General features: G+C 45.8%; 1 protein-coding gene across 1 annotated transcript in view; it reads right to left on the bottom strand.

Annotated features, from left to right (window-relative positions):
* Positions 1-495: 495 nt before the first annotated feature.
* The window catches only part of LOC112240851 (mitochondrial import receptor subunit TOM70-like), a 38,204-nt gene continuing 24,176 nt past the window's right edge, over positions 496-14,523 (bottom strand). The window contains exons 7-12 of the mRNA XM_042322676.1: positions 14,163-14,297; positions 13,749-13,856; positions 12,112-12,228; positions 11,858-11,955; positions 2,735-2,857; positions 496-2,062 (exon numbers count right to left, since the gene is read on the bottom strand). Of these exons, the coding sequence (XP_042178610.1) occupies positions 1,909-2,062; positions 2,735-2,857; positions 11,858-11,955; positions 12,112-12,228; positions 13,749-13,856; positions 14,163-14,297 (735 nt within the window). The 3' untranslated portion in view covers positions 496-1,908. The remainder of the gene's footprint in view (positions 2,063-2,734; positions 2,858-11,857; positions 11,956-12,111; positions 12,229-13,748; positions 13,857-14,162; positions 14,298-14,523) is intronic.

Raw genomic sequence — 14,523 nt, forward strand, 5'->3', positions numbered from 1 at the left:
CAATTCTATTATTTTATTAATACACGGTAAGTACCTATAAACAGTTAGTGAAAATCAGTAATGCTTTTAATTTGAAACCCAAAAGGGGCGTGTTCTCAGGTAAAAGTCTCAACGGGATCCTTGTGTCATCCTAACTCTGATGTCAACCCATTGAAGTTGAACATTTCAACGGTTAAAGTAAGGGAAATGGTTAGGGTTAAGGTAACCCATATTTCAACCCTCTCAAGGTTTAAAAATCCTTCTTTAACCCGTCTCCTCCCCTTCATCTACACTGATTGAAGTGGAATTAACAAGTGACATCAATAAGGGATCATAGCTTTCACCTGGATTCACCTGGTCAGTCTGTGTCATGGAAAGAGCAGGTGTTCTTAATGTTTTATATACCCAGTGTATATATTCACATTGTTTCTGTAGATTTTAATTCACCCTTTATTCAAAAAGGGGAAAAGGAAAATAAACAACTATATAAGAATGATATGTTACCAAGGATTCAAATAACGTGTCAGTTCCAGCTTTATTTTCCATGTCCTCTCTCTGACTTTGGTCATGATACATCTCTGTGTGGGAAGAATGTCAGTGTTGTTTCCCAACATAGTCACATGTTTTATTCTGTAGCACTGCCTCAAACATCCACAGATCCACTACATATGATGGCATACCTGCCCTCTGCAATATACGACAGCATGAAAACATATTTAAAATAATTGTCCCTTCTGACATTTTCTGAATCTACAAGTTGGGGAAACAACCACATAAAAATAAAAGCGGTACATTGAGAATTATTCTGAATCAGGCCATGAATCATTTCAGGTCTAAATGTTCACGTCAGCATTTCCAACATGGCCAGATGACTTCAGCATCAACATTTACTTAGAGAAATATCACATGCTGTACGGAATATAGAAAAAACAGGCAATCCCCTCAAATTAAACTCCACCCTTATCCCACACTACTTTAGGACCCTAACTCCACCCTTATCCCACACTACTTTAGGACCCTTATCCCACACTACTTTAGGACCCTTATCCCACACTACTTTAGGACCCTTATCCCACACTACTTTAGGACCCTTATCCCACACTACTTTAGGACCCTTATCCCACACTACTTTAGGACCCTTATCCCACACATCGTCAACTCCAGCATTACACCAAACACAGACATCCATCATTATACACACACATTTGACTAACATTTTAATCCTTCATTTAATTAGCCATTCGATAATGTTACATCATCTTGAGGATATGGAAGTGTCCGGAAAGAAACGTGGTAGAGAACAGTAACAAACAAATGAACAGTCCATTGGAGCTCTATTCCGTTGTCAGTGTGCAGGCAACATACAAGGTTAATCATGTTAAATACTTCCGAATATGGATTAGTCAATGAGAATGAGACGTCTATTGAAAGAATCTCCCTTTTGCTTTTAGAAGGTTGAATTATACCTGGTTTCACATGGCCATTCACATGTTTCTGATAACACACCAGACAGTGAGGTACAGGAAGGATCATAAGGGTTGGTGATCTGGGTTAAACTAAGTACCAAGAAACAGAGGGGTGTGTGGGTCAAACTAAGGGCCTTGAGGAAGAGGGGTGTGTGGGTTAAGACCATTAATTACCAGATGCTTGGGTTCTGGCCTTGGTTGTGAACAGTAAAGCCTCTCCTTTGTTACAGCTCGATTCAACGTGACGTAAACATGATCATGTAGTGCAGCGTTTCCCAAACTCTGCCTGCCTGCCCCCCCCGGACAGAGTTTGGGAAATGCTGATATTTGGTCACAGATCAAGTTTCTCTTTTTTATTTATCCAGCATGTCTACAAAACCAAATGACTGAAACATCTGCAGTTATAATACAATCAGGTTCAGCAGTGGAGAGTGGGAGGGTCTTGGGTCATGTGACAGGGTAGTTACAGTGTGGGTGGCTTCAGCCCATACTTCCTGGCTACCTCAGTCTGGGCGTATGCTGCGTCACACAGTGAGTAGAGGTGGGCCATCTCCATCTCGGACTTGGCCAGGTTGATGGCCTTGTTGAACATGTCTATTGCCTTGTCCAGGTTGCCCCTGGGAGGGAGAGAGGGATGTTAATAAATTATTATTTTTAACGTGTTTTATACACTGTGGACAAAACATTAAGAACACCTTTCTAAATGATTTGCACCCCCCTCTGCCCTCAGAACAGCCTCCATTCATCAGGGCCATGGACTCTACAAGGTGAAAACGTTCCACAGAGATGCTGGGAACATGTTGACTCCAATGTTTCCCACAGTTGTGTCAAGTTGGCTGGATGTCCTTTGGGTGGTGGACCATTGTTGATAAACACAGGAAACTGTTGAGCGTGAAAAACCCAGCAGCGTTGCAGTTCTTGACACAAACCGGTGCGCCTGGCACCTACTAAAATACCCCATTTCAAGGCACTTATGCTTTGCCCATTCACTATCTGAATGACACACATACACAATCCATGTCTCAAGGCTTAAAAATCATTCTTTAACCTGTCTCCTTCCCTTCATCTACACTGATTGAAGTGGATTTAACAAGAGACATCAATAAGGGATCATAGCTTTCACCTGGTTAGTCTATTTTTTCTTCCACCCAGTGTATATTGTAAGACATCACATTTAATGTGTATCAGCATATAAACCTTAACATCAGTTATTTCATGCCTTTTAAACCAAACTCCAAAGTGTGTTAAGTGTTTATTACTGGCCAATATTTTAAAAGTATTCAGCTAACCTTTGAACTTCGATAGTTCCCATGGTTTCGTAGGCAAAGTCACATTTGTTGTCAATCTCGATGGCCTTGCTGATGAGGTCCAGGCCGAGGTCCAAGTCCTGCTTCCACTGGAGCTGCAACAACCTGAATACACCGAGAGGCATTGGCAACTGGCTGGGCACACACAGAACGTCTGGTGTAGTGTTGTCAGACTAACTCACACCTTGTGGACGTATGTTGTAGTGTTGTCAGACTAACTCACCCCTTGTGGACGTATGTTGTAGTGTTGTCTGACTAACTCACCCCTTGTGGACGTATGTTGTAGTGTTGTCAGACTAACTCACCCCTTGTGGACGTATGTTGTAGTGTTGTCTGAATAACTCACCCCTTGTGGACGTATGTTGTAGTGTTGTCAGACTAACTCACCCCTTGTGGACGTATGTTGTAGTGTTGTCAGACTAACTCACCCCTTGTGGACGTATGTCGTAGCGTTGTCACCCCTTGTGGACGTATGTTGTAGTGTTGTCAGACTAACTCACCCCTTGTGGATGTATGTTGTAGTGTTGTCAGACTAACTCACCCATTGTGGACGTATGTTGTAGTGTTGTCAGACTAACTCACCCCTTGTGGACGTATGTTGTAGTGTTGTCAGACTAACTCACCCCTTGTGGACGTATGTTGTAGTGTTGTCAGACTAACTCACCCCTTGTGGACGTATGTTGTAGTGTTGTCAGACTAACTCACCCCTTGTGGACGTATGTTGTAGTGTTGTCAGACTAACTCACCCCTTGTGGACGTATGTTGTAGTGTTGTCAGACTAACTCACCCCTTGTGGACGTATGTTGTAGTGTTGTCAGACTAACTCACCCCTTGTGGACGTATGTCGTAGAGTTGTCACCCCTTGTGGACGTATGTTGTAGTGTTGTCAGACTAACTCACCCCTTGTGGACGTATGTCGTAGCGTTGTCACCCCTTGTGGACGTATGTTGTAGTGTTGTCAAACTAACTCACCCCTTGTGGACGTATGTTGTAGCGTTGTCAGACTAACGCACCCCTTGTGGACGTATGTTGTAGTGTTGTCAGACTAACTCACCCCTTGTGGACATATGTTGTAGTGTTGTCTGAATAACTCACCCATTGTGGACGTATGTTGTAGCGTTGTCAGACTAACTCACCCCTTGTGGACGTATGTTGTAGTGTTGTCAGACTAACTCACCCATTGTGGACGTATGTTGTAGTGTTGTCAGACTAACTCACCCCTTGTGGACGTATGTTGTAGTGTTGTCAGACTAACTCACCCCTTGTGGACGTATGTTGTAGTGTTGTCAGACTAACTCACCCCTTGTGGACGTATGTTGTAGTGTTGTCAGACTAACTCACCCCTTGTGGACGTATGTTGTAGCGTTGTCAGACTAACTCACCCCTTGTGGACGTATGTTGTAGTGTTGTCAGACTAACTCACCCGTATGTTGTAGTGTTGTCAGACTAACTCACCCCTTGTGGACGTATGTTGTAGTGTTGTCAGACTAACTCACCCCTTGTGGACATATGTTGTAGCGTTGTCAGACTAACTCACCCCTTGTGGACGTATGTTGTAGTGTTGTCAGACTAACTCACCCCTTGTGGACATATGTTGTAGTGTTGTCTGACTAACTCACCCCTTGTGGACGTATGTTGTAGTGTTGTCAGACTAACTCACCCCTTGTGGACGTATGTTGTAGTGTTGTCAGACTAACTCACCCCTTGTGGACGTATGTTGTAGTGTTGTCAGACTAACTCACCCCTTGTGGACGTATGTTGTAGTGTTGTCAGACTAACTCACCCTTGTGGACGTATGTTGTAGTGTTGTCAGACTAACTCACCCCTTGTGGACGTATGTTGTAGTGTTGTCAGACTAACTCACCCCTTGTGGACGTATGTTGTAGTGTTGTCAGACTAACTCACCCTTGTGGACGTATGTTGTAGTGTTGTCTGAATAACTCACCCCTTGTGGACGTATGTTGTAGTTTTGTCAGACTAACTCACCTTTGTGGACGTATGTTGTAGTGTTGTCAGTCTAACTCACCTTTGTGGACGTATGTTGTAGTGTTGTCAGACTAACTCACCCTTGTGGACGTATGTTGTAGTGTTGTCAGACTAACTCACCCCTTGTGGACGTATGTTGTAGTGTTGTCAGACTAACTCACCACTTGTGGACGTATGTTGTAGTGTTGTCTGACTAACTCACCCCTTGTGGACGTATGTTGTAGTGTTGTCAGACTAACTCACCCTTGTGGACGTATGTTGTAGTGTTGTCAGACTAACTCACCCCTTGTGGACGTATGTCGTATGTTGTAGTGTTGTAACACCCCTTGTGGACGTATGTTGTAGTGTTGTCAGACTAACTCACCCCTTGTGGATGTATGTTGTAGTGTTGTCAGACTAACTCACCCCTTGTGGACGTATGTTGTAGTGTTGTCAGACTAACTCACCCCTTGTGGACGTATGTTGTAGTGTTGTCAGACTAACTCACCCCTTGTGGACGTATGTTGTAGTGTTGTCAGACTAACTCACCCCTTGTGGACGTATGTTGTAGTGTTGTCAGACTAACTCACCCCTTGTGGACGTATGTTGTAGTGTTGTCACTCACCCCTTGTGGACGTATGTTGTAGTGTTGTCTGACTAACTCACCCCTTGTGGACGTATGTTGTAGTGTTGTCTGACTAACTCACCCCTTGTGGACGTATGTTGTAGTGTTGTCAGACTAACTCACCCCTTGTGGACGTATGTTGTAGTGTTGTCTGAATAACTCACCCCTTGTGGACGTATGTTGTAGTTTTGTCAGACTAACTCACCCCTTGTGGACGTATGTTGTAGTGTTGTCAGACTAACTCACCCCTTGTGGACGTATGTTGTAGTGTTGTCAGACTAACTCACCCCTTGTGGACGTATGTTGTAGTGTTGTCAGACTAACTCACCCTTGTGGACGTATGTTGTAGTGTTGTCAGACTAACTCACCCCTTGTGGACGTATGTTGTAGTGTTGTCAGACTAACTCACCCCTTGTGGACGTATGTTGTAGTGTTGTCAGACTAACTCACCCCTTGTGGACGTATGTTGTAGTGTTGTCAGACTAACTCACCCCTTGTGGACGTATGTTGTAGTGTTGTCAGACTAACTCACCCCTTGTGGACGTATGTTGTAGTGTTGTCAGACTAACTCACCCCTTGTGGACGTATGTTGTAGTGTTGTCAGACTAACTCACCCCTTGTGGACGTATGTTGTAGTGTTGTCAGACTAACTCACCCCTTGTGGACGTATGTTGTAGTGTTGTCAGACTAACTCACCCCTTGTGGACGTATGTTGTAGTGTTGTCTGAATAACTCACCCCTTGTGGACGTATGTTGTAGTGTTGTCAGACTAACTCACCCCTTGTGGACGTATGTTGTAGTGTTGTCAGACTAACTCACCCCTTGTGGACGTATGTTGTAGTGTTGTCAGACTAACTCACCCCTTGTGGACGTATGTTGTAGTGTTGTCAGACTAACTCACCCCTTGTGGACGTATGTTGTAGTGATATCAGACTAACTCACCCCTTGTGGACGTATGTTGTAGTGTTGTCAAACTAACTCACACCTTGTGGACGTATGTTGTAGCGTTGTCAGACTAACGCACCCCTTGTGGACGTATGTTGTAGCGTTGTCCGACTAACTCACCCCTTGTGGACGTATGTTGTAGCGTTGTCAGACTAACTCACCCCTTGTGGACGTATGTTGTAGCGTTGTCCGACTAACTCACCCCTTGTGGACGTATGTTGTAGTGTTGTCAGACTAACTCACCCCTTGTGGACGTATGTTGTAGTGTTGTCAGACTAACTCACCCCTTGTGGACGTATGTTGTAGTGTTGTCAGACTAACTCACCCCTTGTGGACGTATGTCGTAGCGTTGTCACCCCTTGTGGACGTATGTTGTAGTGTTGTCACCCCTTGTGGATGTATGTTGTAGTGTTGTCAGACTAACTCACCCCTTGTGGACGTATGTCGTAGCGTTGTCACCCCTTGTGGACGTATGTTGTAGTGTTGTCAGACTAACTCACCCCTTGTGGACGTATGTTGTAGCGTTGTCAGACTAACGCACCCCTTGTGGACGTATGTTGTAGCGTTGTCCGACTAACTCACCCCTTGTGGACGTATGTTGTAGTGTTGTCTGACTAACTCACCCCTTGTGGACGTATGTTGTAGTGTTGTCTGACTAACTCACCCCTTGTGGACGTATGTTGTAGTGTTGTCAGACTAACTCACCCCTTGTGGACGTATGTTGTAGTGTTGTCAGACTAACTCACCCCTTGTGGACGTATGTTGTAGTGTTGTCTGACTAACTCACCCCTTGTGGACGTATGTTGTAGTGTTGTCTGACTAACTCACCCCTTGTGGACGTATGTTGTAGTGTTGTCTGACTAACTCACCCCTTGTGGACGTATGTTGTAGTGTTGTCAGACTAACTCACCCCTTGTGGACGTATGTTGTAGTGTTGTCTGAATAACTCACCCCTTGTGGACATATGTTGTAGTGATATCAGATTAACTCACCCCTTGTGGACGTATGTTGTAGTGTTGTCAGACTAACTCACCCCTTGTGGACGTATGTTGTAGTGTTGTTGACTAACTCACCCCTTGTGGACGTATGTTGTAGTGTTGTCAGACTAACTCACCCCTTGTGGATGTATGTTGTAGTGTTGTCAGACTAACTCACCCTTGTGGACGTATGTTGTAGTGTTGTCAGACTAACTCACCCCTTGTGGACGTATGTTGTAGTGTTGTCAGACTAACTCACCCCTTGTGGACGTATGTTGTAGTGTTGTCAGACTAACTCACCCCTTGTGGACGTATGTTGTAGTGTTGTCAGACTAACTCACCCCTTGTGGACGTATGTTGTAGTGTTGTCAGACTAACTCACCCCTTGTGGACGTATGTTGTAGTGTTGTCAGACTAACTCACCCCTTGTGGACGTATGTTGTAGTGTTGTCAGACTAACTCACCCCTTGTGGACGTATGTTGTAGAGTTGTCACTCACCCCTTGTGGACGTATGTTGTAGTGTTGTCAGACTAACTCACCCCTTGTGGACGTATGTTGTAGTGTTGTCACCCCTTGTGGACGTATGTTGTAGTGTTGTCAGACTAACTCACCCCTTGTGGACGTATGTTGTAGCGTTGTCAGACTAACTCACCCCTTGTGGACGTATGTTGTAGTGTTGTCAGACTAACTCACCCCTTGTGGACATATGTTGTAGTGTTGTCTCAGAATAACTCACCCATTGTGGACGTATGTTGTAGTGTTGTCAGACTAACTCACCCCTTGTGGACGTATGTTGTAGTGTTGTCAGACTAACTCACCCCTTGTGGACGTATGTTGTAGTGTTGTCAGACTAACTCACCCCTTGTGGACGTATGTTGTAGTGTTGTCAGACTAACTCACCCATTGTGGACGTATGTTGTAGTGTTGTCAGACTAACTCACCCCTTGTGGATGTATGTTGTAGTGTTGTCAGACTAACTCACCCATTGTGGACGTATGTTGTAGTGTTGTCAGACTAACTCACCCCTTGTGGACGTATGTTGTAGCGTTGTCAGACTAACTCACCCCTTGTGGACGTATGTTGTAGCGTTGTCCGACTAACTCACCCCTTGTGGACGTATGTTGTAGTGTTGTCAGACTAACTCACCCCTTGTGGACGTATGTTGTAGTGTTGTCAGACTAACTCACCCCTTGTGGACGTATGTTGTAGTGTTGTCTGAATAACTCACCCATTGTGGACGTATGTTGTAGCGTTGTCAGACTAACTCACCCCTTGTGGACGTATGTTGTAGTGTTGTCAGACTAACTCACCCCTTGTGGACGTATGTTGTAGTGTTGTCAGACTAACTCACCCCTTGTGGACGTATGTTGTAGTGTTGTCAGACTAACTCACCCCTTGTGGACATATGTTGTAGTGTTGTCTGAATAACTCACCCCTTGTGGACGTATGTTGTAGTGTTGTCAGACTAACTCACCCCTTGTGGACGTATGTTGTAGTGTTGTCAGACTAACTCACCCCTTGTGGACGTATGTTGTAGTGTTGTCAGACTAACTCACCCCTTGTGGACGTATGTTGTAGTGTTGTCAGACTAACTCACCCCTTGTGGACGTATGTTGTAGTGTTGTCAGACTAACTCACCCCTTGTGGACGTATGTTGTAGTGTTGTCAGACTAACTCACCCCTTGTGGACGTATGTTGTAGTGTTGTCAGACTAACTCACCACTTGTGGACGTATGTTGTAGTGTTGTCTGAATAACTCACCCCTTGTGGACGTATGTTGTAGTTTTGTCAGACTAACTCACCTTTGTGGACGTATGTTGTAGTGTTGTCAGACTAACTCACCCTTGTGGACGTATGTTGTAGTGTTGTCAGACTAACTCACCCCTTGTGGACGTATGTTGTAGTGTTGTCTGAATAACTCACCCCTTGTGGACGTATGTTGTAGTGTTGTCAGACTAACTCACCCCTTGTGGACGTATGTTGTAGTGTTGTCACCCCTTGTGGACATATGTTGTAGTGTTGTCAGACTAACTCACCCCTTGTGGACGTATGTTGTAGTGTTGTCAGACTAACTCACCCCTTGTGGACGTATGTTGTAGTGTTGTCAGACTAACTCACCCCTTGTGGACGTATGTTGTAGTGTTGTCAGACTAACTCACCCCTTGTGGACGTATGTTGTAGTGTTGTCAGACTAACTCACCCCTTGTGGACGTATGTTGTAGTGTTGTCAGACTAACTCACCCCTTGTGGACGTATGTTGTAGTGTTGTCAGACTAACTCACCCCTTGTGGACGTATGTTGTAGTGTTGTCTGAATAACTCACCCCTTGTGGACGTATGTTGTAGTGTTGCCAGACTAACTCACCCCTTGTGGACGTATGTCGTAGCGTTGTCACCCCTTGTGGACGTATGTTGTAGTGTTGTCTGACTAACTCACCCCTTGTGGATGTATGTTGTAGTGTTGTCAGACTAACTCACCCCTTGTGGACGTATGTTGTAGTGTTGTCAGACTAACTCACCCCTTGTGGACGTATGTTGTAGTGTTGTCTGAATAACTCACCCCTTGTGGACGTATGTTGTAGTTTTGTCAGACTAACTCACCCCTTGTGGACGTATGTTGTAGTGTTGTCAGACTAACTCACCCCTTGTGGACGTATGTTGTAGTGTTGTCAGACTAACTCACTCACCCCTTGTGGACGTATGTTGTAGTGTTGTCAGACTAACTCACCCTTGTGGACGTATGTTGTAGTGTTGTCAGACTAACTCACCCCTTGTGGACGTATGTTGTAGTGTTGTCAGACTAACTCACCCCTTGTGGACGTATGTTGTAGTGTTGTCTGAATAACTCACCCCTTGTGGACATATGTTGTAGTGATATCAGACTAACTCACCCCTTGTGGACGTATGTTGTAGTGTTGTCAGACTAACTCACCCCTTGTGGACGTATGTTGTAGTGTTGTCAGACTAACTCACCCCTTGTGGACGTATGTTGTAGTGTTGTCTGAATAACTCACCCCTTGTGGACGTATGTTGTAGTTTTGTCAGACTAACTCACCTTTGTGGACGTATGTTGTAGTGTTGTCACCCCTTGTGGACGTATGTTGTAGTGTTGTCACCCCTTGTGGACGTATGTTGTAGTGTTGTCAGACTAACTCACCCCTTGTGGACGTATGTTGTAGTGTTGTCAGACTAACTCACCCCTTGTGGACGTATGTTGTAGTGTTGTCAGACTAACTCACCCCTTGTGGAGGTATGTTGTAGTGTTGTCAGACTAACTCACCCATTGTGGACGTATGTTGTAGTGTTGTCAGACTAACTCACCCCTTGTGGACGTATGTTGTAGTGTTGTCAGACTAACTCACCCCTTGTGGACGTATGTTGTAGTGTTGTCAGACTAACTCACCCCTTGTGGACGTATGTTGTAGTGTTGTCAGACTAACTCACCCCTTGTGGACGTATGTTGTAGTGTTGTCAGACTAACTCACCCCTTGTGGACGTATGTTGTAGCGTTGTCAGACTAACGCACCCCTTGTGGACGTATGTTGTAGCGTTGTCCGACTAACTCACCCCTTGTGGACGTATGTTGTAGCGTTGTCAGACTAACTCACCCCTTGTGGACGTATGTTGTAGCATTGTCCGACTAACTCACCCCTTGTGGACGTATGTTGTAGTGTTGTCAGACTAACTCACCCCTTGTGGACGTATGTTGTAGTGTTGTCAGACTAACTCACCCCTTGTGGACGTATGTTGTAGTGTTGTCAGACTAACTCACCCCTTGTGGACGTATGTCGTAGCGTTGTCACCCCTTGTGGACGTATGTTGTAGTGTTGTCACCCCTTGTGGATGTATGTTGTAGTGTTGTCAGACTAACTCACCCCTTGTGGACGTATGTCGTAGCGTTGTCACCCCTTGTGGACGTATGTTGTAGTGTTGTCACCCCTTGTGGACGTATGTTGTAGCGTTGTCAGACTAACTCACCCCTTGTGGACGTATGTTGTAGCGTTGTCAGACTAACTCACCCCTTGTGAACGTATGTTGTAGTGTTGTCTGACTAACTCACCCCTTGTGGACGTATGTTGTAGTGTTGTCTGAATAACTCACCCCTTGTGGACGTATGTTGTAGTGTTGTTCGACTAACTCACCCTTTGTGGACGTATGTTGTAGCGTTGTCCGACTAACTCACCCCTTGTGGACGTATGTTGTAGTGTTGTCTGACTAACTCACCCCTTGTGGACGTATGTTGTAGTGTTGTCTGACTAACTCACCCCTTGTGGACGTATGTTGTAGTGTTGTCAGACTAACTCACCCCTTGTGGACGTATGTTGTAGTGTTGTCAGACTAACTCACCCCTTGTGGACATATGTTGTAGTGTTGTCTGAATAACTCACCCCTTGTGGACGTATGTTGTAGTGTTGTCAGACTAACTCACCCCTTGTGGACGTATGTTGTAGTGTTGTCAGACTAACTCACCCCTTGTGGACGTATGTTGTAGTGTTGTCAGACTAACTCACCCCTTGTGGACGTATGTTGTAGCGTTGTCAGACTAACTCACCCCTTGTGGACGTATGTTGTAGTGTTGTCAGACTAACTCACCCCTTGTGGACGTATGTTGTAGCGTTGTCAGGCTCCAGGTCAATACACTTGTTGTACATCTGATCTGCCTTGCCAAACTGCTGCTGGTCAGTCAACGCCTGAACAACACCGAGTCACAGGAGAAACGGTTCAGGGTGATTCACATACTCAAGTTAGTTTTGAGACAACCAGACACAATGTACTGCAAGTGAGACGTGATGTTACGATAGTGTGCCAGACAGGCGAGACTTGCAGCATGTGTGTGAGACGTTTACCTGAGCGTACAGAGCGTACCCCTCGGCACACTTAGGGAACCTCCTGATGACGTCCTCAAAGCCGTCCATGGCCGTCTGCACCTGGGACTGGCTGTTGCCAGTGTACGCCTGTCTGTACTGGAGGGAAATTAGCACAAGAGACTCACAGACTAGCTGGTTAAACTATAATCAACACACATTTAGTATACGCCATACTGCACCAACCTTAGAGAGCTATACTCCATACTGCACCAACCTTAGAGAGCTATACTCCATACTGCACCAACCTTAGAGAGCTATACTCCATACTGCCTAACACTGTGTAGAGTGTACCGTCCCAACACCGTCCCAACACTGTGTAGAGTGTACTGTCCCAACACTGTGTAGAGTGTACCGTCCCAACACTGTGTAGAGTGTACTGTCCCAACACTGTCCTAACACTGTGTAGAGTGTACTGTCCTAACACTGTCCCAACACTGTGTAGAGTGTACTGTCCCAACACTGTCCTAACACTGTCCTAACACTGTGTAGAGTGTACTGTCCTAACACTGTCCTAACACTGTCCTAACACTGTGTAGAGTGTACTGTCCTAACACTGTCCTAACACTGTCCTAACACTGTGTAGAGTGTACTGTCCCAACACTGTGTAGAGTGTACTGTCCCAACACTGTCCCAACACTGTGTAGAGTGTACTGTCCTAACACTGTCCTAACACTGTGTAGAGTGTACTGTCCCAACACTGTCCCAACACTGTGTAGAGTGTACTGTCCCAACACTGTCCCAACACTGTGTAGAGTGTACTGTCCCAACACTGTCCCAACACTGTGTAGAGTGTACTGTCCCAACACTGTCCCAACACTGTGTAGAGTGTACTGTCCCAACACTGTCCCAACACTGTGTAGAGTGTACTGTCCCAACACTGTCCTAACACTGTGTAGAGTGTACTGTCCCAACACTGTGTAGAGTGTACTGTCCCAACACTGTCCCAACACTGTGTAGAGTGTACTGTCCCAACACTGTCCTAACACTGTGTAGAGTGTACTGTCCCAACACTGTCCCAACACTGTGTAGAGTGTACTGTCCCAACACTGTCCTAACACTGTGTAGAGTGTACTGTCCTAACACTGTCCTAACACTGTGTAGAGTGTACTGTCCTAACACTGTCCTAACACTGTGTAGAGTGTACTGTCCTAACACTGTCCTAACACTGTGTAGAGTGTACTGTCCTAACACTGTCCTAACACTGTCCTAACACTGTGTAGAGTGTACTGTCCCAACACTGTGTAGAGTGTACTGTCCCAACACTGTCCCAACACTGTGTAGAGTGTACTGTCCTAACACTGTCCTAACACTGTCCTAACACTGTGTAGAGTGTACTGTCCTAACACTGTCCTAACACTGTCCTAACACTGTGTAGAGTGTACTGTCCTAACACTGTCCTAACACTGTGTAGAGTGTACTGTCCCAACACTGTCCCAACACTGTGTAGAGTGTACTGTCCCAACACTGTCCTAACACTGTGTAGAGTGTACTGTCCCAACACTGTCCTAACACTGTGTAGAGTGTACTGTCCTAACACTGTGTAGAGTGTACTGTCCTAACACTGTCCTAACACTGTGTAGTGTGTACAGTACAGTGGTGGTCTGGTGTCCACTCACCAGGGCGAAACATTTCTGAGCCTGTGCCAGAGCAGAGTCAGGTCTGAGCAGGATGCACTCATCAAAGTCTCCGACGGCCTCCTCCACCTGGTCCAGAAGGATCTTCAACTGAAGGGGAAACACGTCGGTGTGTTAGGGTCAACCAATGGCAACAAGCCTGACGTGAGTTAATGTAACTTTATGATTGCAACATAGATATAGTCACAAATGGAACCTTTTTCTCCATTTAGTGCACTACTTTTGACCAGAGCCCTATGGGTAGTGCACCACTTTTGACCAGAGCCCTATGGGTAGTGCACTACTTTAGACCAGAGCCCTATGGGTAGTGCACTACTTTTGACCAGAGCCCTATGGGTAGGGAACTAAATAGGGTGCCATTTGGGCCATAAGGGATAGTGATAGAGACAGCCCTACCTGTCCCCGGTGGTGGTAGACGTCTGCGTTGCGCGTGTCGATCTCAGCAGCCATGTTGAAGTCCTGTGTTGACATCATAGGTTGCTGCTGCTGCATGTACATACTGCCACGCTTGATCAGAGCATTGGCCCTGAGCTGCAGTACCAGGACAGAGACAGGACAAACACAGGGTTTCAGTCAGAGCATTGGCCCTGAGCTGCAGTACCAGGACAGAGACAGGACAAACACAGGGTTTCAGTCAGAGCATTGGCCCTGAGTTGCAGTACCAGGACAGAGACAGGACAAACACAGGGTTTCAGTCAGAGCATTGGCCCTGAGCTGCAGTACCAGGACAGAGACAGGACAAACACAGGGTTTCAGT

Source organism: Oncorhynchus tshawytscha, linkage group LG05, assembly GCF_018296145.1.
Source record: "Oncorhynchus tshawytscha isolate Ot180627B linkage group LG05, Otsh_v2.0, whole genome shotgun sequence".
In the NCBI taxonomy this organism is placed as follows: Eukaryota; Metazoa; Chordata; class Actinopteri; order Salmoniformes; family Salmonidae; genus Oncorhynchus; species Oncorhynchus tshawytscha.